This window comes from Mustelus asterias, chromosome 11 (assembly GCF_964213995.1).
Source record: "Mustelus asterias chromosome 11, sMusAst1.hap1.1, whole genome shotgun sequence".
NCBI lineage: Eukaryota > Metazoa > Chordata > Chondrichthyes > Carcharhiniformes > Triakidae > Mustelus > Mustelus asterias.
This window is the reverse complement of record NC_135811.1, coordinates 62215308-62241699: the sequence shown is the minus strand read 5'-3', so window position 1 is coordinate 62241699 and position 26392 is coordinate 62215308. Positions and strand designations below refer to the sequence as shown.

General features: G+C 44.4%; 1 protein-coding gene across 2 annotated transcripts in view; it reads left to right on the top strand.

Annotated features, from left to right (window-relative positions):
• The window catches only part of tspan15 (tetraspanin 15), a 143417-nt gene extending 130779 nt beyond the window's left edge, over positions 1-12638 (top strand). The window contains exons 8-9 of one of the 2 annotated variants that reach the window (XR_013498994.1): positions 996-5780; positions 5824-12638. Coding sequence is in view for 1 of the 2 variants with exons in the window: in XM_078223656.1 (XP_078079782.1) it covers positions 996-1175 (180 nt within the window). In the remaining variant the exon portion in view is untranslated. Of the gene's footprint in view, positions 1-995 lie in introns of both variants that reach the window. The other variant, XM_078223656.1, reaches the window with a different exon arrangement.
• Positions 12639-26392: the final 13754 nt, after the last annotated feature.

Here is a 26392-nt window from a genome sequence, read left to right as displayed (position 1 = left end):
CCTCTGATTCCGTGTCACTTCACTTTTCATACCAGTCTACCATGAGGCACCTTGTCAAAAGCTTGACTGAAGTTCCATATATACAACATCCACTGCCTTTTCCTCATCTATCATCTTTGTCACTTCCTCAAAAAACTCAATCAAGTTAGTGAGGCACAACCTCCCCTTCACAAAACCATGCTGTCTAGCACTAATAAGTCGATTTGTTTCCAAATGTGAGTAAATCCTCTCCCTAAGATTCTTTTCCAATTTCCCTACCACTGGTGTAAAGCTCACCAGCCTATAATTTCCTGGATTATTCCTGCTGCCTTTCTTAAACAATGGAACAACATTGGCTATCCTCCAGTCCTCTGGAACTTCACCTGTAGCCAAGGAGGATACAAAGATTTCTGTCAAGGCCCCAGCAATGTCCGCCCTTAACTCCCTCAGCATTTTGGGGTAGATCCCACCAGGCCCTGGGGACTTGTAAAGAACAAAGAAAATTACAGCACAGGAACAGGCCCTTCAGCCCTTCAAGCCTGCTTGCCAAGGACTTTTCATGACCCCTTTTAGCACTCCCACCTCCTTCCTTAAGTTCCTTTCTATGTTCTTTATACTCTTCAAGGGCTTCATCTGTCCTAAGCCTTTTTAGACTTTACTATAAGGCCATTAATAACTCCTGCCTGATAGCACATTACCAGGTGTAGAATAGTTTACTCTCCGGATCGCTCTGGAACATGGTGCTCTAAAAAATTGTCCTGAAATCTCTTACTATCTGTTTTTATATTTTTGGCTAGCTTTCTCTCATACTCTAATTTCTCCCTCTTTAGTACTTTTTAGTCATACTTTGTTGGTACATCGTTGTTGTTATCTATTCCAAACTTTCTACAACAAATTTTCCTGGGATAATCTTATTCTAAATGTGACTACAGAAACTTTTTAGCCCTGCAGCTTTATGGTGCATTTTTGAACACTATTGTTGCCTTTAATTTGCTGTTATTTGTTCTGTCTTTCAGTTTTTTGGTGTTTTATTGACTTGGCTGTATATCAGCCGGCTGGAGGATATCATCTATGAATATGATGCTGTGGACATTGGTCTGATGAGTGCACCATCTTACAGACATCACAGTGAAGATGTAAGCACATCGGGGACAGGGTGCTGCTGGTGTTTACCTGCTCTCGATACTGTTGTATGAGATTTGTTGTTCATTATATACAGTCACAAGTATCTGGGGAGGGCAGCACAAGGTAGCCTGATAGTGATAAAAGAATGAGAGTTCATAGTGTGGCTATTTAAGAAGATAATCCAAATCCATCTCACAAACAAAATTTTGGAACTACACTGTAGGTTTCCCAGTATTTAAACAGAGAAGACCTCGGCACAATTTTGGGTGGAGATTAGAGATAATCACTTGAATTCTAGTAACCCGCCCGTCACGGAATCGGAGCGGGTGAGGGGTCGTCAACGGAAATGTCCTTTGACCCCGGTTTGGAATTTCCGGTCTTGCTCAAGCGAGGCAGTAAAAAATCCCACCCATAGATCCTCCACCCAAATTGTAAATCTAGGTTTTCAGATTCTGGAAGATCTGGGGAATATTACCACCATTTTTCGTTCTCTCATTATTCTTACTGCCTTGTAACACTCCCAACTCCTGTTCTTTCCATTTAATGTATATGAAGCACTGTACCCCACTGCATTTTGTGCTTTCCTGTGAACAGCACATTCTAGTATCAGATTCAACATACTTCCTTGTCACCTTATATCTGCTAATTCTCAATCTTGTTACTGCTTCTTAGAAATAGTATAACCATTTCTAGTAGCGATGACCACTTCATACTTGCACTCCACCATATTGTGACAGTGAACAACACCTTATAAACTGAGACAAGAATCAGGAAGATGTACCTTTTGTACATTATGATCAGGGATGAATTGCAGATGTGGCCTCTCCTTGGGTATGGACTTGTATCCCCACAGTTCACTGTATTCCACCCTCTTCTACAAACTATGGGTTTATATAGTTCATTCCACACCAATCTGTGTTTCAACAAGTGATTGCTCAGGATTTTAGGCTATAATAATACTGTACTGCTACTGACAGGCAACCTGCTGCTTTTTAATTTTGTTTTCTTTATTTTGACTGCAGTATGTTTCTAATAGTTCCCGAGATTCCAGGTACACAGGTTTTTGTTTATATTTAAATTTCAATGGTTTAAACTTTCTTAAATATCAGCAGGTTTATATTCCACAGATTGAAGATGTTGATGGAAAGTTTTACTTGAATATTTTACACTTATGAGAATCATTGATTTTCTATTTATCTTCAGAGTTTAATGTGGGCCTAACATTTTCATACTGATTAACTTGTATTATTTTGTTTACAATATATGATTTAGCTAAACATCAAACATTCACTTTAGATTGCTGAAATCTTCTTCTATTGCCTTCACCTCCGCTCCCACTTTTTTGGGCAGGAGTCTTCCCCTGCACTGCAGAACTTTTTATCCCTCTCCAGTGCTCTCTCTCTACCTGGACTCCTCCTTCTGGCCTCTTGCCTTCTAAAGATTATTTTATTGAGAACTGCTCCCCTCATTCACTCGAACCTATCTCCTTCTGAACTTACAGCAATCCATTCTCTCAGGTCTAACGGGCTCATCAAACCTGATGGCAAGGGTGGTGATGATGCTTTCTGGCAAACCAACCTCTACCTTGCACGGGCTGAATGCCAACTTCCTTCTACCCTCCCTCAGACCATGACTCAAGCACTGAACATCAAATCGTTGTCTTCAAGTTTGTCACTGACCTCATCTCCTCTGTAGGCCTTCTCTCCCCAGCCTTGACCCCAAGTCCAAACAGGCCATTTCTTCCCTCTTTCCAAGATACACAAACAAGACTGCCCTGGCAGAACTACCATTGCAACCTGTTCCTGCCCAACTGAACTGAATTTCCTCCTCTGTTTCCTCCCCTTGAACAAACTTTCAACATTCTGAAGGGATCATTCCCTCAGTGATACCGTGGCACATTCCTCAATTTTCCCCATACACTCCCCTTCCCATAGCACCTACCAATCCAACACAGGAGATGTAACACCTGACCATTCACTAACTCTCTCCCAAGTCCCCAAACAGTCCTTCCAGTTATTTATGTGTGTATCTTTTCAATTTAGTATACTGTTTCTCTGCTCAGTGTGGTCTGCTCTACTTCGGGGAAACTCTCTTCCAAAAGACCTCCATTCAGTCTGCAAGCTTAACACTGAGTTTCCAGTCTGTTGTCATTTTTTATGCAGATCTGTGTCTGTCCTCGGCCTCCTGCGATGTTTCAGTAAAACTCAATATAAGTTCAAGGAACAGCACCTCAGCTTTCGATTAGACATTTTACAACTTTGGGGACTCAACATTGAGTTCAACAGTTCTGGACAGCAACCGCTGCCCCCACTTTGTTTCTTTGCAGATTTTTCTTTTATTCTTGTTCATCTCATTCTTGCTTTTGGACTGCAACTGTTCATCATTTTGTATTTACACCACCTAGAGGCCGATCTTTTAATTCTTGTCCCATTATCACTCCCTTTGGCCTTATACCCTCAACTCTTCACACATTTAATTTCTCCTGCCTATCATTAACTTTCCTTTTGTTCTTTTTCCACATTCCCCACTTTCACTTACTTAAAGCCTATTACACATTTCTTATTTTCCCAGATTTGCTGAAGGTCATTGGCCTAAAACATTGGGCTGGGTTTGGGACCCCAATGCCAGGACCAACTGGGAATCTCGAGTCCATACTTGCCGGGACAGTCTTCCCAATGTGACCTCCTAAATAGCCGCCTCCATGCTCGCCATCCTAATAGCACTGGGCAGGTTCCTGATGCTGCCAGCCCTATCGGTGGGCTGGCAGCTCGGGAACTTTGTCTGCCCCACTGGGAGAGCTGGCTGCTGTTAAGGCATGCCGGGGATTAAGAACAAAGAACAGCACAGGAAACAGGCCCTTCGGCCCTCCAAGCCTGCGCCGCTCCTTGGTCCAACTAGACCAATCGTTTGTATCCCTCCATCCCCAGGCTGCTCATGTGACTATCCAGGTAAGTCTTAAACGATGTCAGCGTGCCTGCCTCCACCACCCTACTTGGCAGCGCATTCCAGGCCCCCACCACCCTCTGTGTAAAAAACATCCCTCTGATGTCTGAGTTATACTTCGCCCCTCTCAGCTTGAGCCCGTGACCCCTCGTGATTGTCACCTCCGACCTGGGAAAAAGCTTCCCACTGTTCACCCTATCTATACCCTTCATAATCTTGTATACCTCTATTAGATCTCCCCTCATTCTCCGTCTTTCCAAGGAGAACAACCCCAGTCTACCCAATCTCTCCTCATAGCTAAGACCCTCCATACCAGGCAACATCCTGGTAAAACTTCTCTGCACTCTCTCCAATGCCTCCACGTCCTTCTGGTAGTGCGGCGACCAGAACTGGACGCAGTACTCCAAATGTGGCCTAACCAGCATTCTATACAGCTGCATCATCAGACTCCAGCTTTTATACTCTATACCCCGTCCTATAAAGGCAAGCATACCATATGCCTTCTTCACCACCTTTATGCCTTCTTCACCACCTTCTCCACCTGTGTTGCTACCTTCAAGGATTTGTGGACTTGCACACCTAGGTCCCTCTGTGTTTCTATACTCCTGATTGTCAGGGTGCCTCAATATGGAGGCATCCTCGCTGGCTTACATAGCAGTGAGTAAATAAAAGGACCTAGTCCAGTGGAGGGAAATCCCTCCGCTGGATTTAACCTGGTTGAAATTCATAGAATCAATCATAGAATTGTAGAGCACCTACAGTGCAGAAGAGGCCATTTGGCCTATCGAGTCTGCACCGAATCTGCATTACTCTCTGACAGACCCCCTCACCTGCTGCATACCTGTAACCCCACACATTTACCATCTCCCTAACCTACATGTCTTGGGACACTAAGGGACAATTTCTCAGGGCCAAACCACTTAATGTGCACATCTTTGGAGTGTGGGAGTCCCTGATGCTGTGAGGCAGCAGTGCTAACCACTGTGCCACCCCAATTGTGGCCTGTCATGCCCACCGATCTATCATTGAGGCATGGAGGCTCCTATTCTCAAGACCACCCAGTTTGCTGCAGGCAGCCATCCTCCATTGAGCTGGTAGCTTCCACACACGATGGTCAGCTGATCCACCGGCAGGAAAATTGCACTTATTTGAGGCCTAAATTGCCTTAATTGGAAGCCTACCTCCACCGGGCAATTAATTCAGCTCTCCACCCATCCTAATGCAGCTGCCCCCTATTTTCCCAGCTCTTGCCTGTTTCCATCTGAGCTGGCAAAATCCAGCCTGCTAATTCTGGTTCCCTCTACACAAATGCTGCCTGACTTGCTGAGTATGTCCAGCATTTTCTGTTTTTATATATTGTAGAAACCCTGTTTCTGTTCGCCAATGTGTGCTGAGCAAGTCCTCAGCACTAACTGCTCAAAGGGACAGGAATTGAATCCAGCTCCTGCAACTGCGAGGGCATTGCAAAACATTCAGAATAGTGCATTCAGTTCTCGGCATTTCAGATCAGTTAATATAGCAATTAATGTTTTAAATTCATTTAGTTGGTTAAAATGTCTGTCTTATACAGCACTAACTAGTAGTTTAATGTATTTATTGTGGTGCAGTTTGATCAGTATATCGAGCAATGACTAACATTATGTTTTAAATGCAGGGTAGTGAGATAAGCCGCTTGTAACACAGCTTGAGATATACCGCTCAATATTCATTCTGCTCTCTGCCCATGGGTTGGAGTGTGTCATTCCAGCTTTTAATGTCAGGCTCTCAAACAAAGAGTGAGCCAGTGTCTCTCAAACAAAGAGTGGGTCACAACCTCACCAAAAAGTAGAGGAGATTTTGTTCGGCTTTCCACAGAGCATAACTGTGTTATCCAAGATCTGGCAGTAGAGAAATAGAAAATAAGTAGCTCCATAGAGAGACAAAAGAGGAAAAAGGTTTTCAATTTTTGCTCACCACTCTCAAACTGCATAGCAATTTGCCCAAGAAGACCTGGAATCTGTCCTATATATTTACATTCTTGTCTGTTAGGAGGTGCAGGTAGCCCAAACGTCTGCGTTGATGTCCCTTTTTATGAGACACTATAGCCTGTCACAAATGATGAAGACATTCAGTCAGCATTGCACAGAGCAGTATGGAAACATTGTGTTTGTTCCTTAAGCAAGACAGTATCTGGATTTCATAATACTTCTCTAATCTCATAATTACACAATGGGCGCAGTATTCTGATAATTACAGTTCTAGCTCTGCTTCATGGCCCCTGAAATCTCCATGTTATACTCATTCTTGACTTGCATATAAAATAAGTATATCACTGTCCATGCCCCAGCCCTGATGTTATCACTTGGTTGAAAAGGGGAAACAATCTTTAAGAAGCCAGTGATTTAATCACGTTTTCAAACCTTCACCCACAATGAAGCGATGATTCCCTAACCAAACAATAATTAAGTTCTAAATCACATCAGTTTCTGTTTACTTGACAGTTGGACTTTGTTGCCTTAAGCAAGTTAAATCAAGATATAAATTTCTTGGATTTCTCTCCAACCTATCTACTGAATTAGAGCAAGTTCAACTTGTAACCTTAAACATGCAGAGTTGCACTTTACTAACTGACTAATGCATTGTGCATTACATGTTCCCTTCCTCATAAAACTGCCAAATTAATATGAGCAGCACCACAAGATCCATCAGTAATATGTTAGGAAGGTAGTGTTGCTGCTTATGTTTCTCCAGCCAGCTGCTATGTCATGAAAATGTGCCATCCTTTGGACAAGGCTTTAAATCAAAGCTCTAACTACCCATTCAGGTGATTTCAGATTATGGTTAAAATCACATTTGAATAAGATCAAGAAACTGACCTGATGTCATGGTCAGTCTTCCCCTCCTCAACCAACACCACCAAGAACTGAGTATGTTTACTGAAAGTGTTTCGCTACTCAAGTTAGGTAAGTGATATACACTATGCTAATGCCTTCACCAACATTCTCCTCAACAGCCATTGGAGTTTAGAAGAATAAGAGGCGATTTGATTGAAACATATAAGATCCTGAGGGGTCTTGACGGTGGATTTGGAGAGAATGTTTCCTCTTGTAGGAGAATCTAAAACTAGGGCTCACTGTTTCAAAATAAGAGATTGTCCATTTCAAATGGAGATAAGGCGATTTTCTTTCTCTGCCGGTTGTGAATCTTTGGAACTCTTTTTCTGAAAAGATGATGGAAGCAAAGTTATTAAATTTTTAAGATAGAAGTGGATAGATTCTTAGTTTCTCTTCGCAATTTATTTTCCCACCTATCCTTCACAACATCTTGTGATGCACTGGATGGTGGACCCAGTGCATTTTCTATCATCAAAGCAGGTGAGGTTAGATGGGCCGGATGTAGCATCACCCTGACAGACATTAACCTGATCGGTGTCCCACTTCTGCCATGACCCTGCTCGGCATTCTTTCACTTAGATCTACATGAGAGCAAGCCTCTAGGCAGCAGTGTAGTTCTGCTCTCCTCTGCCAGAACTGCTCACTATCTCAGTTTCTGTTCTCTACAACAAATCATGGGCTTCTTTGTACCTAAGATTGAGACAATCCATTCAGCTGCCACAGCCATGTCATTCCTTTCTCATAGCTGTATCCAAACGTCCTTAAGTTTACAAAACAGAAAACACTGGAAAATCTCAGCATGTTTTGCTTTCATTCATGAAGTTTACCCCTGCCCTAGCTCTGAACTCTCATCAGTCTCTGTTACAAGGGCATGAAGACAGAAGGAAAATAGGTTAAAAAGGAAGATGGTAGAGAAGCAGTGGCAGACATTTAAGGAGATATTTCATACCTTTCAACAAAGATCTATTCCATTGAAGAAACAAGAATCTATCAGAGGCTTGCACCATCCATGGCTAACTAAGGAAGTTACGGGTGGTATCAAATTGAAAGAAAAGGCACGATACTGCAAAGATTAATGGTGGGGCAGAGGACTGGGAAAATTTTAGAAACCAGCAAAGGATGACTAAAAAATTGTAAAGAGGGAGAAATTGGGATATGAAAGAAAAATAAGAAATATAGAAAAGATTAACCCACGAGCTATCCCAGTAATAGTTGAAAATCAAGAGACAAAAGGCAGAGAAGAACTTGGAACGATCATTATCACTAGAGAAAAATAATGGGAATAATATCAGATGATATTGTTAATGGTTCCCTCTCCTCGGAAACAGACCCTCTTTGCTTTATTTCTGTCATTGTCAACACTTTCCTCAAAAACACCTTGATTCCTCTGTCCTTGTGAACTAGTGCTCCATCTCCAACCTGCTTTTTCTCTCCAAAGTGCTTGAACAGATTGTCATCTCTCAAATCCACACCAACCTTTGCCACAACTCATGTTTGAATCCTTCCAGTCAGGTTTCTACCTCTGCCATAGGACTGAAAAGGCCTTTATCAAAGTCATAAATCTTAACCTGTGAGAATATGACAGTGGCAACCTAACTTTTTTCACCTGCCTGCAGCTTTGACACATTTGACCACATGATTCTCCTCCCAAACATCTCAACCAGTCATCCAGTTAGGGGGGAAGTGCAGTTGCCTGGTTCCATTCTTAGCTATCTGACCATAGCCAGACAGTCACCTACAAAGACTTCTCTTCCCACTTGCATACAGTTATCTCTGAAGTCTCGCACATGTCCATCCCCTCCTTTTTCTTATTTGCGTATTGTCCATCAGCAACATCATCCGAAAATACATCAGGTTTACATATACGCCAATGCCACCCATCTCTACCTGTTTACATATACGCCAATGCCACCCATCTCTACCTGTTTACATATACGCCAATGCCACCCATCTTGAACCTCTGAATTATACAATTGCAAAAGTGCAGAAGGGAGGCCATTTGACCCATTGTGCCTGCACTGGATCTCCAAATGCGTATCATGACTGAGTGCTGTTCCCCTGCCTTTTTCCTGTTCCCCTGCCTTTCCCCGTACCTCTGCACATTGTTTCCATTCAAATAATCATCTAATGTCCTCTTGAATGCCTCAATTGAAACTGCCTCCACCACACTTCCAGGCAATGCATTCCAGACCCAAAGCACGTGCTGTGTGAAAAAGTTTTTTCTTGGATCACATTTGCTGTATTTACAAATCACTTTAAATGTATGTTTTCTTACTCTTGATTATTTTACGAGCAGGAACAGTTTCTCCCTATCTACTCTGTTCAGCCCCTCATGATTTTGGACATCTCTATCAAATCTCACCTTAGCCTTCTCTGAAGGGAGAACAATCCCAACCTCTCCAATCTATCCTCATAACTGAAGTTCCCCATCCCTGGAACCATTCTTGTAAACCTCTTTTGCATTCTATGGTGCCCAGAACTGTACACGATATTCCAGCTGAGGTCTAACTAGTGTCATATACAAGTTCAGCATAATCCCCTTGTTCTTGTACTCTGCGCCCCTATTAACAGAGCCCAAAATACTATATGCTTTATTAACTGCTCTCTCCACATGTCCTACCATCTTCAATGATCAATATACATATAAGTCCAGGTCCCACTGCTCCTGCATCCCCTAAAGAATTTTATCCCTTATTTTATATTGTCTCCATGTTCTTCGTGCTAAAATGCATCACCTCACACTTCTCTACATTGAACTTCATCTGCCATCTATCTGCCTACTCCACCAACTTGTCTATCTTTTTGAAGTTCTACACTGTCCTCTTCACAGTTTACGATACTTCCAAGTTTTATATTATCCACAAATTTTGAAAATGCACACCAAGATCTAGATCATTAATATATATCAGGAAAAGCAAGGGACACAGTACCAACTCCTGGGGAAAGACCACTACAAACTTTTCTCCAACCTGAAAAATAGCCATTGACCTTTACTCACTGGCTTTCTATTATTCAGCCAATTTTGTATTGGCTTTGATACTGTCCCTTTTACTCCATGAGCTGTAAGTTTTCTCACTAGTCTGTTGTGTGACTCTGTATCGAATGCCTTTTGAAAGTCCATATGCTCCATTTTAACAGCATTACCCTCATCAACCCTTTCTATTACCTCCTCAAAAAACTCCAAGTTAGTTAACACGAGTTCCCCTTTAGAAATCCAGGCTGACTCTTCCTAATTAACCCACATTTTTCCATGTGACTAATTCTATCCCGAATAATTGTTTCTAGAAGTTTGCCCACCACTGATGTTAAAGTAGCTGGTCTGTAATTGCTGGGGTTATCCTTACAACTCTTTTTTGAACAAGGGTGTAACATTTGCAATTCTCCAGTCCTCTGGCACCTCCCCTGAATCTAGAGAAGACTAGAAGATTATTACCAGCACCCCTGCAATTTCTATTCTCACTTCCTTCAATATCCTTGGATGCATCTCATCTAGTCCCAGTGCCTTGTCAACCTTCAGTACCAACAATCTATACGACACTTCCTCCTTATCAATTTTGAACCCGACTAGGGACAAAGTTTCCTCATCTACCACCATGTCCTGCATAGCATCTACTGTGCCGATTTGTCATACTTTTCTAGCATCCAGCACTGGATGAGTAGCAAGTTCCTCCAAATAAATATTCCCAAGACTGAAGCCAATGCTTTCAGTCACTGCCACAAAGTCTGTTAGCTACTGACACCATCCCTCTCCCTGTAACTGTCTCACCTAGACTGTTGGCAACATTGGTGTCGTATTTTACCTCAAGATAGCTTCTGATTACATAGAAACATAGAACAGTACAGCACAGAACAGGCACTTAGGCCCACGATGTTGTGCCGAGCTTTATCTGAAACCAAAATCAAGCTATCCCACTCCCTATCATCCTGGTGTGCTCCATGTGCCTATCCAATAACCGCTTAAATGTTCCTAAAGTGTCTGACTCCACTATCACTGCAGGCAGTCCATTCCACACCCCAACCACTCTCTGAATAAAGAACCTACCTCAGACATTTCATATCTGTTCCATCACTAAGACTGTCTTCATTCACTCCCAGAACATCACTAGACTGTGCGTTGTCTCAGCTCTTCTGCTGTTGAAATTTTCATTTGTGCATTTATTAAATCTAGACTTGACTATTGCAGTGCTCTCCTGGCCGACCGCTCATCTTCCACTCTACATAAACGTAAGCTGATCCAAAACTCTGCATAGATCTCAGAATCACAGAATTTTTACAGTGCAGTGCAGAAGGAGACCATTCAGCCCATTGTGTCAGTACCAGCTCTGTGAATGAGCAATTCACTTAGTGCCATTCTCCTGCCTTCTCCCCATAACCCCACACATTCTTCCTTTTTAGTCTAATTCCCTTTTGAGTGCTTTGATTAAGCCTGCCTCCACCACACTCTCTGGCAGTGTGTTCCAGATCTTAACCACTTCCTGCGAACTCGTACCTAATCCAAGTCACCCATTCTCATCCTTAACTGGGCTTTTTGAAGAGATCACAGAGACGGTTGATGAAGGTTACAGATTGATGTTCTAGCCAATATTTATCGCTCAACTAATATCAGTAACACAGATAATGTCATCATTATGACATTACTGTCCATGTGAACTTGATGTGCACAAATTGGCTGCCAAATTTATTACATTATATTGACTACACACCATTAGCTGTAAAACCCTTTGAGACATGCTGAGGTTGTGAAAGGTGTTATATAAATGCAAATTCCTATTCTGTTATTAGGTTAAGTTATGGTGAATGGGTGAATTACGTAAATAGTGCAAACTGTACATACTATAAACTGAATTGGTTTGTTTCTTACTGCAGCTTTTCAATTTATGCTTTATGGGTGTAAATGTGGGATGATTTTGGGATGGAACCAGATACAATAAGCACAACTCAGTAAACATTACTACCTTGGATCAAGCTGAATTTTAATATATTGTGAAATTCATTACAACTCTTAGCTACCCACAGAAACTACTGGTTTAGAGATGGTTGGTGCATATCAACACTGATAGCAGTATCTACCAGCAGTTACTCAGTCCTGAGGTATTGATAGTGACCCAATCTGCTCTTGGGGCTGCAGTTTCATCTTGGAGCTTTTCATTTCACCAAGCATTTCTGTTAGGTAAGGGTATGAGGGTTGTGGAACCAAGGCAGATAGCTGAAATTCAGACACATGAGCTATGATCTAATCATGTTCCTGAGCAAGCTCGAGTCACTGGCCGGCTCGTTTCAATGTTCCAAAGCATAACTTTTTGCAACCTAATTTGATATTTTTTTTTAGAAAGTGTATAAAATAACACTTTCCAAAGTCATCTGGTTTGATAAATAAACTGACACTTTTTTCATAGATCCATCTAATTATTGTCTGTCATTGGCTGCATTCATGTTATATTGTTCAGAGAGATAATTGCATTTTGTGCCTCTTCTATTTTTTAATATGCTGGCTGGACAACTAAAGTAATGTTCCGTCAGCCTGCACTATTTTTAGATAGCATGGTGACTCTGACTACTGTTGCAAAGGCATTAAATGATGTTTACTTGTGGATTTTATGATTTTAATTCTGTGATTTTGAAATGAAAAGTTTTTTAAGCCTGATGTGTTTTTTTCTGTATAACAGTTTAACAATAAAGTCTTTGAGTGCTAATATTTTAATGGCAAGATTTGTGGGTGCAAAGAGATGTCCCTTCTCACTGAACATAAAGTATGTTACATTTATTAACACACACACGGTTTCAGGTTTATATTCCAACAGTGCTGGAATTGGTTCTCACTCTGCTTATTTACAGTGGGCTATGTCCTGTGTTTCAAGGTCACCTGAAACAGCATCAAACAAAATCCTGATTGTTGCCTTAAACAACAACTTAACATAACAAAATGTTCCATGGTACTTTACAGGAGCGTTTTAAAGCAAATATAACACTGAGCTATTTAATAGGGAGACAATAAATTAGAAACCGACTGGTGTAATTCACGTGGCAATTCGCCCAATGGTGTGTTAATGGTGGTCTTCCCACTGGCTGGTGGTGTGACCATAAGACCATAAGACATAGGAGCGGAAGTAAGGCCATTCGGCCCATCGAGTCCACTCCACCATTCAATCATGGTTGATTTCAACTCCATTTACCCGCTCTCTCCCCATAGCCCTTAATTCCTCGAGAAATCAAGAATTTATCAATTTCTGTCTTGAAGATGCTTAACGTCTCGGCCTCCACAGCCCTCTGTGGCAATGAATTCCACAGACCTACCACTCTCTGGCTGAAGAAATTTCTCCTCATCTCTGTTCTAAAGTGACTCCCATTTATTCTAAGGCTGTGCCCCCGCGTCCTAGTCTCCCCTGCTAATGGAAACAACTTCCCTACGTCCATCCTATCTAAGCCGTTCATTATCTTGTAAGTTTCTATTAGATCTCCCCTCAACCTCCTAAACTCCAATGAATACAATCCCACGATCCTCAGACGTTCATCGTATGTCAGGCCTACCATTCCCGGGATCATCCGTGTGAATCTCCGCTGGACCCGCTCCAGTGCCAGTATGTCCTTCCTGAGGTGTGGGGCCCAGAAAGCCTCAGAAGTACATCCCTGCTTTTGTATTCCAAGCCTCTTGAGATAAATTACAACATTACATTTGCTTTCTTAATTACGGACTCAACCTGCAAGTTTACCTTTAGAGAATCCTGGACTAGGACTCCCAAGTCCCTTTGCACTTTAGCATTATGAATTTTGTCACCGTTTAGAAAACGGTTTAGAAAACCTTCATTTGCATCTCATGAATGCTCGTTAAAACAGCTGCCCGCCGGCGTTATAATTTCATCATGCCAGCGTGCAATTATATCAGTCTAAAACTGATTGGTAAAGAGTAGTGTGCACAAGGCAGTTCTTAGTTCATCAGAAACTTCAAAGTGAGTGCAACAAAGCCTTTCTGCCATAGTGTTGTACTGTTCCTGATGTGCTGTTCATCACTCTGCCAGGGCAGACCGGTTCCTGCTTCCATCGCCATGTCGAGCTGGTCTATGTATAGCATTATGCTGCTGGACCCATGGTCCCCTACTGTATCACCATCTCTGATCAATACTGTATCTGGGATTGGAGAGTACAGGGGCCTCCTTGCTCCTGGTGCCACACATCAATGTCTATCTGGATAGCACTGTGCTGTGAGGCTAATGCAGCCACCACAACAAAGGTCTAAAGTTTGACACGGGGTGAAGTGTGGGTGGCAGGGAGTGGCCTGACGAAGACAGTGGGAGCAATGTGGAAGGAGGGCTGTGCAAGTGGGGGGGGAAGGCAAGAGTGAAGAAGCCAGAGGGAAGAGTGAGAGAATGGAGCTGGATCCCAATAAGACTGCATGAAAAGCTCACAAACAAAAGGTTCAAAGGGATAACACTGTTTACTGAAAGGGGATTTGTGAAGACTCCAGATGGGGTGGGTAGAGGTCTAAGTGGGGTATGGGCGTCTTGCAGGTGGTGGGCTCATGGTGTATGAATCAAGGAACAGTCTTCTTGAGACTGCTAGTCTTTTCCCTCTGGGTTGCTGACATCGTGCACAGTCTGGTGAAGACGTGGGCTGGAGAGATTGATATAAGTGTACTGGACTGGTGTTTAAATATGGTGTCTGGGACCTTCAAATCTGCAAGCCAGCCCAGCAGGAGATGCGGCGGGGAACTCGTCTGTGCGTAATCAATGAGGCTCCAAGCACAGAATCTGGCATGGGATCCCGCCATTCCAGCCAGTGGGAAAGAATCATAGAATCCCAACAGTGCAGGAGGAGACCATTCAGCTAATCGAGTCTGCACCAACACTCCAACCGAGCATCTTGCCCAGGACCAGCCCCGCCCTATCCCTGTAACCCTATGCATTTATCCCACTAATCCCTCCCAACCTACACTTCTTGAGACACTAAGGGACAATTTAGGTTTTTACTTATTAGTGTCACAAGTAGGCTTACGTTAACATTGCAATGAAGTTGCAATAGGAGGGTGAGGGCAGGAATGGAGTGAGGTGGAGGATGAATGTGTGGCTGAGGGACTGGTGCAGGGGGCAGGGATTCAGATTCCTGGACCATTGGGACCTCTTTAGGGGCAGGTGTGACCTGTACACAAAAAACGGGTGGCACTTGAATCCCAGGGGGACCAATATCCTGGCGGGAAGGTTGGCTGAGGCTACTGGGGAGAGTTTAAACTAGATAGGTTGGGGGGAGGGGATCGAGACGAGGTGACTGGGAGCGAGGAACTTAGCTCGCAAACAGAGAAGGGTTATAGACGGTGCAAGAGGGAGGATGGATGGGGGATAGAGAAGGGGAGAGCTCAGACCAAAGGATTGAGATGTGTTTACTTTAATGCCAGGAGTATAGTGAAAAAAGGGGATGAGCTCAGAGCGTGGATCGATGCCTGGAAGTGTGATGTGGTGGCCATTACGGAGACTTGGATGTCTCAGGGACAGGACTGGATACTCCAGGTGCCGGGATTCAGATGTTTCAGGAAGGACAGGGAGGGAGGCAAGAGAGGGGGTGGAGTGGCACTGCTGATCAGGAATAGTGTCACAGCTGTAGAGAAGGTGTATGCTGTGGAGGGATTGTCTACAGAGTCTCTGTGGGTGGAAGTTCGGGGTGGGAAGGGTCGATCACTTTGCTGGGAGTTTTCTATAGGCCGCCCAATAGTGACAGGGAGGTGGAGGAGCAGATAGGGAAACAGATCCTGGAGAGTTGCAATAATAGCAGAGTTGTTGTGATGGGAGACTTTAATTTCCCAAACATAGATTGGAATATCCCTAGGATAAGGGGATTGGATGGGGAGGAGTTCGTTAGGTGTGTTCAGGAGGGTTTCCTGACATAGCATGTGGACAAGCTACAAGAGGAGAGGCTGTACTTGATCTGATACTGACCAATGAGCCTGGACAGGTGTCAGATGTCTCACTGGGAGAGCATCTTGGGGATAGCAATCATAACTCTATCTCCTTTATGCTTGCATTGGAAAAAGAGAGGATCAGGCAAGCTAGGAACGCGTTTATATGGAGTAAGGGGAAATATGAAGACATAAGGCAGCAAATTAGAGGAGTAAATTGGAAGGAGGTATGCTCGGGGAAATCTACTGAAGAGAGGTGGCAGTTTTTCAAGGAATGTCTGTCTAGGGTTCTACGGGACAATGTTCCGAGCAGACAGGGAGGAGTTGGTAGGTTAAAAGAACCGTGGTACACGAAAGCTGTGCGGGACCTAGTCGAGAAGAAAAGGAAAGCGTACAAAAGGTTCAGAGAGCTTGGCGAAGATAGGGATCTAGATGAGTATACGGCTTGTAGGAAGGGACTAAAGAAGGAAATTAGGAGAGCCAGAAGGGATCACGAGAAGGCCTTGGCAAGTAGAATTAAGGAAAACCCGAAGGCGTTCTATAAATATGTGAAAAGTAAAAGGATGAGACGTGAAGGAATAGGGTCTATAAAAGGTGAAGGTGGGAAAATCAGTACGGAACCAGTAGAAATGGCAGAGGTGCTTAATGAGTATTTTGCCTCGGTTTTCACAGAGGAGAAGGACATGGTTGGATGTACTGTGGGCTTGCGGTGGACTGAAAAGATTGAGTATGTGGACTTTAACAAAGAGGTTGTGCTGGAATCTTTGAATGGCATCAAGATAGATAAGTCGCCAGGTCCGGATGGGATGTACCCAGGTTACTGTGGGAGGCGAGGGAAGAGATTGCAAAGCCTCTGGCGATGATCTTTGCGTCGTCGATGGAGACGGGAGAGGTGTTGGAGGATTGCGGATGTGGTTCCTATTTTCAAGAAGGGGAATAGGGATAGCCTAGGAAATTACCGACCGGTGAGACTAACCTCAGTGGTTGGTAAGCTGATGGAGAAGATCCCGAGGGACAAGATTCATGAGCATTTAGAGAGGTTTAGTATGCTCAAGAATACTCAGCATAGCTTTGTCAAAGGCAGATCGTGTCTTACGAGCCTGGTGGAGTTCTTCAAAAATGTGACTAAACACGTTGACGAAGGGAAAGCGGTAGATGTGGTTTATATGGATTTTAGCAAGGCGTTCGATAAGGTCCCCCATGCAAGGCTTCTCGAAAAAGTGAGAGGGCATGGGATCCAAGGGGCTGCTGCCCTGTGGATCCAGAACTGGCTTGCCCAAAGGAGGCAGAGAGTGTGTATAGATGGGTCTTTTTCTAATTGGAGGTCGGTCACCAGTGGTGTGCCCCAGGGATCTGTTCTGGGACCCTTGCTGTTTGTCATTTTCATAAATGACCTGGATGAGGAAGTGGAGGGATGGGTTGGTAAGTTTGCCGACGACACGAAGGTTGGTGGGGTTGTGGATAGTCTGGAGGGATGTCAGAAGTTACAGAGGGACATAGGATGCAAGACTGGGCGGAGAAGTGGCAGATGGACTTCAACCCAGATAAATGCGTAGTGGTCCATTTTGGCAGGTCGAATGGGATGACGGAGTACAATATAAAGGGAAAGATTCTTAGTACGGTAGAGGATCAGAAGGACCTTGGGGTCCGGGTCCATAGGACTTTAAAATCGGCCCCGCAGGTGGAGGAGGTGGTTAAGAAGGCGTATGGTGTGCTGACCTTTATCAATCGAGGGATTGAGTTTAGGAGTCCGGGGATAATGATGCAGCTATATAAGACCCTCGTCAGACCCCACTTGGAGTACTGTGCTCAGTTCTGGCCGCCTCATTACAGGAAGGACGTGGAAAAGATTGAAAGGGTGCAGAGGAGATTTACAAGGATGTTGCCTGGATTGAGTGGCATGCCTTATGAGGATAGGCTGAGGGAGCTCGGTCTTTTCTCTTGGAGAGACGTAGGATGAGAGGAGACCTAATAGAGGTATATAAGATGTTGAGAGGCATAGATCGGGTGGACTCTCAGAGGCTTTTTCCCAGGGTGGAAATGGCTGCTACGAGAGGACACAGGTTTAAGGTGCTGGGGGGTAGGTACAGGGGAAATGTTCGGGGTAAGTTTTTCACACAGAGGGTGGTGGGCAAGTGGAATCGGCTGCCGTCAGTGGTGGTGGAGGCAAACTCAATAGGGTCTTTTAAGAGATTCTTGGATGAGTACATGGGACTTAATAGGATGGAGGGTTATAGGTAGGCCTAAAAGGTAGGGATATGTTCGGCACAACTTGTGGGGCCGAAGGGCCTGTTTTGTGCTGTAGTTTTCTATGTTTCTAAGTTACTGTGAATTTAGCATAGCCAATCCACCGAATCTGCACATCTTTAGACACCACCGCAGCTGCCCGCCACCATATTTAGTTTCAGAAGTGGAGAATTCTGCTCTTTGTCTTCCACACTCAATCATCAATTTGTGAATCAACTTTCAGTCAATTGGTGCAGAGGTACACAATAGACCCACCGCACTACTGCAGGCTGTTTGAGTGTGAATCTCACACCCACAGTTAAGTAAATTTATTCATTAGTCACAAGTAAGGCTCACAGTAACACTGCAATGAAGTTACTGTGAAATTCCCCTACTCGCCACACTACTGTGCCTGTTCGGGTCAATGCATCTTTCAGACTGTGGGAGGAAACCCATGCAGACATGGGGAGAACGTGCAAACTCCACACAGACAGTGACCTAAGCCGGGAATCGAACCTGGGTCTCCAGCGCTGTGAGGCAGCAGCGCTAACCACTGTGCCACCATTGTGTGTGAATCTGACACCAGGGCACTACTAGAGCAGGAGATGGTAGAGTGGTATTGCCATGGATCAGTAATGCTCTGGGGACCCGGGTTCGAATCCCACCAAGGCAGATGGTGAAACTTAATTTCTAAAAGTAAAAGATCCCGCTGACAGCCAATGGCTTGCCACATCCACTGCAGGAAAACTCACTGCGGGAAGGTGATAGAAAATCCCAGCCCGTATCCATGAATGAATAGAGAAACAAAACTACTGTAAGCTGTTAGGGTCTGAATTTCGCACCAAGGACAGCCCATGTTTCCCCTTCATCCTCCCTGATTTTATCCCCTCATGTCTGAGAAATTATTTGCAGACTGCAGTTGATGAGGCAATTGGCCCAAATTGCACTGCTGTACATTAAGGAGTTGCTTCTGGGAGTGCAATGTCAGATTGGTAAAAGCTGCTTTCTGTTATTCTCCTGGGGGCCAAGGCCCAGTTCGTGATGAGCCTCAGACCTCCTGCTTTCAGCACATGCTGCAAGCGACATTGGTCAGGCTCCTCGAAAACAGGCTATAAAGATTTGTGTATTTAAAGGAGCCCACCATGCTAGTCCTCTCTTAGTCAGAAAAACAAGTGATGGCGGATGACAAATAGTGGATCTTTCCAGGTCACCAGCTGAACTCCACTCCAAGATTCATTCTTCCACCAAAAGCATTGTAGAACACATTGTGGAGTAAGCTGAAGACATCTTTTAGGAATTGGATTTGTCCCTGGGGAAGATCTATGCTATGATTCAGTCTGAATCTCTAGGCTCAAAACTGTGATCTTAGAGCAAGGTCTCTTCAGAAACTCATGCAAAAGAAAACCACCCAGAGACAGCAGGAGAATCAGGAAGGTGAGCAACGCATCCTGAAGAGCATATATAGATTACATCCCATTGCCACATGCAATAGACATTTTTGCCAATCTGACATGGAAAAGTCTTTGACCACAAATCTTCCCCTTTCCCACCACACAAATGGCAACATCTTCACAATCCTCTCTGCCTCTTCAGCTCGCATTGCTTTCCAGTAACGTTTCCATGCACAATAATTAATGGATGAGAATGTGCTTTGTGACTTAACAACTCAGTGGTCAAGATACTTGCATCTTTGAAATTTATGTTGACAATTCTCCAGTAATAGGGGACAGAGAGAGCCGAAAGTGTTTGAAGCTGCCTTTTTGAATGCCGATTGTCTAAAGGTAGTGGAGGCCTGGGCACACGTAGGTAGGTAATTAACTGGTGGTAAGTGGTTTTCCATTTAAAATTCCATGGCCCAGATATTAAGAGAGTCTTGGGTACCCATTAAAAATGATTAAAAATCTTTATTCTGGGACATAGACCCCGAATATTATTTCCAGCCATTTTTGCCAATCTGCAATATGGTGCAGTTAGTTTGCTCGTGGGCAGCACTCCCCACCCTTGCTGCTTCCATTGTGGGGGTGGGAGGGGAGACAGTCCAACCCCCACTCCCAACATCAATTTTTGTTTGTAAGAATACATGGTTCATGGCATTTCAGAGAAGTGGTGAGCCACGGGGGATCTACAGTAGGGAACCAAAGAAAACAGTCACCTGCTCTTGAAATTATTTCGCTGACAGTCTTCGAAGTACAAAACAAATGTTCTTTCAGTTTCAATAGTTAGCTACTGTATTGTAAGGTGTGTTTTACTGCATTGATTGGATAAAGATCTCTGTCCTGCAAATGTGAGTTGATCAGCATGGTGTAGTATTGAAGTACGTTAGACTATATTCATAATTGAAGAAAACATTTCTTGGGAACTTTAAGCGTCATGATCTGAAGTTATTTAAATGTTCACAGCTCTTTAATGTAAAAAGAAGTTTTCCTTTTGCAGAAGAAAAGACACCTACCTACTCCTGAAGTAGATTGATTGAAGGCCACCTGGTATAGCTTAGGAAAAAACATGGACAGTTGGTTTTTACAATTTCAATACGCTCCATTGTTTTTGAGTTGCCATGGTTAAGGGAGATGAACCTATTATGAATGTTTGGCTGAGTTTCAAATGTTAAGAGCCATTTAGCAGGGCACTGTGCAGACAGTTCAACATTTAAGTACGTTATTAAAGTATTACCTGTCTTTGTGGTAAGTGAGTAAAAGCTTTTACAACAGATTGACCACTTGAAGGGATTTACATTTTTTGAATGAGAGTACTGTTAAATTGTTAGAAGCTTAATCTGTTTTAAGCCCACATCAAATATATAGCCCTCATGATCTGTCTGGTCGATACTGACTTAGTATACACGCGATGTAGTAAGGGCACATAGAGAGTATAGAGGGGCATGGCAGAGGGGAGTTGGGTATTCTAGTCTGTCAGCCTCCCCATCCGCCCACCTCCATTGCCACCTCAGGCTTGCCTCTGGAGACAGCGAGCCCTACCTTCCCACAGTGAAAATATAGCAGGCGGAGGGCGCTCTTTGAAAGATGTGCCTGCCAAGTCAGTAAGTTTCCCAACTCAACCTTCCTGCCTCCTCCATGAAAATCTGACCCTATGTCTAGAGGAAGGCGAATTAGTTCATTATTTTATATGAAAAGTTTTTAAAAATGAATATTTCACTGCACCGTACTATATATTGTTCATGCATGTTAATGGTTCTGATCCAATCCTACTCTAAGAAAGAGATTTTGCATTGACAGTTTAATGCATTCCAGCAGTCACTGTATTGAGTAAATAGAGTCTCTGTCATTTATGTCGGTATTGGTTAGAAAACATTATAGAGCAAGTTCTCCTCGCAGGGCTGACTGGTGAAAATACTGAATATAAGAGCTCATATATATGACATAGTCCTCTGTTGTATCGAGCAACTATGCATTCCTCAATCAATTAAACCCAGCTAAAACTCGAGCTCAGAGCAAACCACACACACATGGTTTGAAAAGTACTTAAAAAATAGGAATCCAGTGGTAAGGGTAAATAATTTAGAAATTCTCATTTATCTAATTTCTTCCCTTTAACTAGCTGAACTTGAGATTTAAGATAGTTACAGCTAATAATGAATTAGCAGTTAACAGTAGATTCAGCATTGCCTAGGAGTTAGCTAATCTCTGTGTAACAGTGTTGACTGAGCAACTGAAACTGGTTAGTGACCAAATTTGGTAGGAACTCACCAATTAAAATAGGGAGCACATGTCAGAGCAAACTGGGTTTAATTCGAAAATGTTTTAACCCATTCACTTAAAAATCCACATTCTGTATATGTCACTGAAAGTGGCAAGGCAAGTGGAGAAGGTAGTCAAGAAGGCATACGACATGCTTGCCTTTATTGGCCGGGGTATTGAGTTTAAAAATTGCCAAGTCATGTTGCAGCTTTATAGAACCTTAGTTAGGCCGCACTTGGAATATAGGGCCTGATTTTACTAAAACTTGTCGGGCCTATGCCGCGATCCGCACCCGATTCCTAGCGGATCGCGCCTTTACCAACGGCCGATTTGGGCGCCGTTCCGGTGTGCGCCCAAATCGGCCTGCGTGCATTTAAATTGACTTAATGAAGCGCACGCCCAACTTTACCATCAATTCCCCCTTTACCAGCGTTCGGCCCAATTCGCGTCCGCGCCTTTACCGACCTGATAAATAAAAGTCCAACTTGTACTTTTATTCGGCAGGGGAATCGCCGAGGCCCACCCTTCGCGGACACTCCCTCTAACCACCCCGGCAAACCCCCCCCGCCCCGCCCCGGGATCAGACCTCTGGGAGGCAGGCCCCCCCCCCGGCAGAGCACACCCCTAACCTACCTCGATCGTGGTCTCCCTCCACCATCCTTCCCGCTCACTTTCAGTCCTTCGACAGCCTGCAGCACATTCCTGGACACTGACTTCGAGCCACGGCACGGGCAGATAGCACAGTGGTTAGCACTGCTGCTTCACAGCTCCAGGGACCTGGGTTCGATTCCCGACTTGGGTCACTGTCTGTGTGGGGTTTGCACATTCTCCTCGTGTCTGCGTGGGTTTCCTCCGGGTGCTCCGGTTTCCTCCCACAGTCCAAAGATGTGCGGGTTAGGTTGATTGGCCATGCTAAAATTGCCCCTTAGTGTCCTGGGATGCATAGGTTAGAGGGATTAGCGGGTAATATGTGTAGGGATATGGGGGTAGGACCTGGGTGGGATTGAGGTCGGTGCAGACTTGATGGACCAAATGGCCCACGTTGCCCTCTTGGGCGGGGGCGGGGGGGGGGGGGGGGGGTGGAGAGCAGGGGGAGTGACTGATCATCCCCTGGGGGGGTGGGGGGGGGGGGGAGCAGGGGGAGTGACTGATCATCCCCTGGGGGGGTGGGAGGGGAGGGGGTGTGACGTCTCATCCTCTGGGGGGTAGGAGGGGAGGGGGAGTGATGTCTCATCCTCTGGGGGGGGGGGGGGATTCCACTGCCTGTCTGCGGCCGATCCCTCCTGGCACCATCACTGGTACACTACCAGCCACAGCCATCTCTCCCGCTCTCTCGCACCTGCAGGGAAGAGTAATCTGTGGCTGCTAGTGTACCAGTGATGGTGCCAGGAGGGTTTGGCCACAGACAGGCAGCGGAACCCCCCCCCCCCACCCCTGCCCCCGAACAGAGGATGATATGTCAGACCCCCTCTCCACCCCCAGGGGATGAGACGTCACACCCCCTCCCCTCCAGGGAATGAGACGTCACACCCCCCCCCCCTTCCACACCACCCCCCACCCCCTCCCCCCAGGGGATGATAAGTCACACCACCTCCCCTCCCCTTTTAAGGGGCGTTTTGGCAAATACATGAATAGGATGGGAATAGAGGGATATGGTCCCCGGAAGGGTAGGGGATTTTAGTTAAGTCGGGCAGCATGGTCAGTGCAGGCTCGGAGGGCCGAAGGGCCTGTTCCTGTGCTGTAATTTTCTTTGTTCTTTGTTCTTTGTCTAAAATAGCAATTTAACTAGAATGACTGCTCAGACCAGAGTGGTTTCATTGAAGTTGTAGGTAGATTTTTTGTAAATGAAAACAAGTTTAAAATTTAACTATAATTAAACTGCCATTTCTAGTGAGAGCATTGTCAATGGAAGGGACAGCACCCATGAGGCAATCCTCCAATTGTGATTACTTCAGTTTAAACTCAGAACGTATAGTCAAATTGGAGACAAGTTCAGCTGTGAGAATAGTTCTGGATCAAGAGTTTTAGAGGATAATAGGAAGCTGCCAATGGTAGAACAAGGAACATTGTCTGCAAATAAAGGTGAAGGATAGAGCAAGAACATCCAGAGTCAATTACCCCCTCTGACAGCAACTTGCATTTATATAGCAGCTTCAATGTAAAATAAATGTAAATAGTAAAGCGTCCCAAGGTGCTTCACAGAAGCGTTACCAAGCAACGTTTGACACCAAACCACAAGGAAATATTAGGAGAGGTGACCAAAGGTTTGATCAAAATAGTTGGTTTGAAGGTAGATCTTGAAGGAGGAGAGAGGAGAAGAACATATTTAAGGGCGGGAATTCCAGAGCTTAGGGCTAGGCAGCAGAAGCTACCAGTGATGGAGTGATGAAATTTGGGAATGCACAAAATTGGAGCAGGGTAAAGATTTCACAGGATTGTAGACATGGAGGAGTTTGCAGAGAGGTGAGACCATGTCAAATTTAAAAACAAAGATTATCGTTTTAAACACCAGGCATTGTTGGACCAGAAGCCAATATAAATCAGTAAGCGCCACGGTTATTGGGTGAACTAGACTTGGTATGAGTTAGATCTGGGTGGCAGAGTTGTCAACTCGAGTTTATGTAGGTGGAAGATGGGAGACCAGTCAGAAGAGCATTGTAATAATCACTGAGGCAATACATTCATAGCTGAGTCAGTAGATGAGCTGGGGTGGGGGGGTGGGGGGGAGGGGGGAGGTGGTGGTCCGGTAGTGTTACAGAGACCACAGATTGTGGTCGGTGCAGACTCGATGGGCCGAATGGCCTCTTTCTGTACTGTAGGGATTCTATGAATTAATATTTCCAGGGCCATTTCTTAAGTACTCTGGGATGAAGATTATCAGGACCTGGTGATTTATCCACCTTCAATCCCATCAATTTCCCCAAAATCATTTCTCTACTAATGCTGATTCCCTTCAGCGCCTCACTGGAACATGTTTCTCTCAGCACTTCTGGTACATTATTCATGTCTTCCTTTGTGAAGACTGAAGCAAGGGACAAATTTAATTTTATCAGCCATTTCTTTATTCCCTGTTATCAATTCTCCCAATTCTGACCTACATTTGTTTTTGGCAATTTTTTTCTCTTTACATATCTATAGAAACCTTTACAGTTAGTTTTAATGTTTCCCCACTAACTTACTTTCATACTCTATTTTTCGCTTCTTAATCAATCCCTTGGTCCTCATTTTCTGAATTTTAAACTGCTCCAAATCCTCAGCCTATTGCTTTTTCTTGCCAATGTGTATAATTCTTCCTTGAATCTGATACTATCTCTAATTTCCCTTGTAAGCCATGGTTGGCCACAATTCCCTTATCACTCTTGCACCAATCAGGAATATACAACTTCTGGAGTTCACCTATTTGTTATTTAACTGCCTGCCATTGCTTGTGCACTGAATTTCCTTTCAGTAACGTTTCCCAGTCCATCATGGCCAATTCATGCCTCATACCATCATAGTTCCCTTTATTGAGATTCAGGATCCTGGTCTCAGAATCAACTACATCACTGTCCGCCTTGACAAAGAATTCTACAATATTATAGTCACTCGACCCCAAGGGTTCTTTCACAACTAGATTGCCAACTAATTATTTTTCATTGTACAACACCCAGTCCAAGATGGTCTGTTCCCTTGTTGGCTCCTCAATGTATTGCTCCAGAAAACCATCCCATATGCACTCCAGAAATTCATCCTCTATTGTACTGAGTCATAGCATCATAGAAGAATCATGGAATCTCTATGATTCTAAGGAGGCTAGAAGGAGGCCATTCGGCCTATCAAGTCTGTACTGATCACAATCCCACCCAGGCCCTATTCCTGTAACCCCATACATATACCCTGCTAATTTGACTCTCCCAATCTATATGATTATTAAAGTCGCCCATAATCATAGATGTTCCTTTAACACATGCATCTCTGATTTCCTGTCTAATGCTTTCCCCAGCATTACCACTACAGTTTGGTGGTCTGTATACCACTCCCACCAATGTTTTTTGCCCCTTGTTGTTTCTTAACTCATCCCATACAGATAGGGAAGTCCTGGTGGGTCAGTCTGCTGCAGAATTAAGTAATGAAATGCAGGAGAGGTGAATGCTGGAGGAGGATTCAAGGAGTGCAGTAGGGTATTTACAATGCCAGGGAGTGCCAGGCTTAATGGGAGCAGAGTACCAGGAATCTAGAGAGGATGGCAATGCTGAGGGGCAGCTGAAAGATGTTAAGACAGCTTAAAGGGTAGCTCAGAGTCAGGCATATGAGGAGGCCGACCACAGTCTCTGTAGAGAAAAGATCCAGAAGCTGACCATAACACTATCAAGGGCCGGGGTCTGACCAGTCCCATAGTGCTCGAGGAAGGCACAAAGTGAGGGCAGAGTCTAGTGATGGAAGTCAGTACAGCAGGAGTTGGCCAGCTCCCAAAGCACCTGGTGCACCGACACTGGTGTGCTGTCTGCCACAGCAGAGGTTTCGCTGACCTCCAGCAGGCTGTGATCAGCACCATTACAAAGTAGCAATGTTGTCCATAAACCACCCTCCAATTACCTACCGGAGCTGCTAGCCAACTTGCCAAAGCTAAGCCTGGCGGTGGGGGAGGGGGGGGGGGGGTGGTTCACCTCTGTCCACTTTGCATAGGA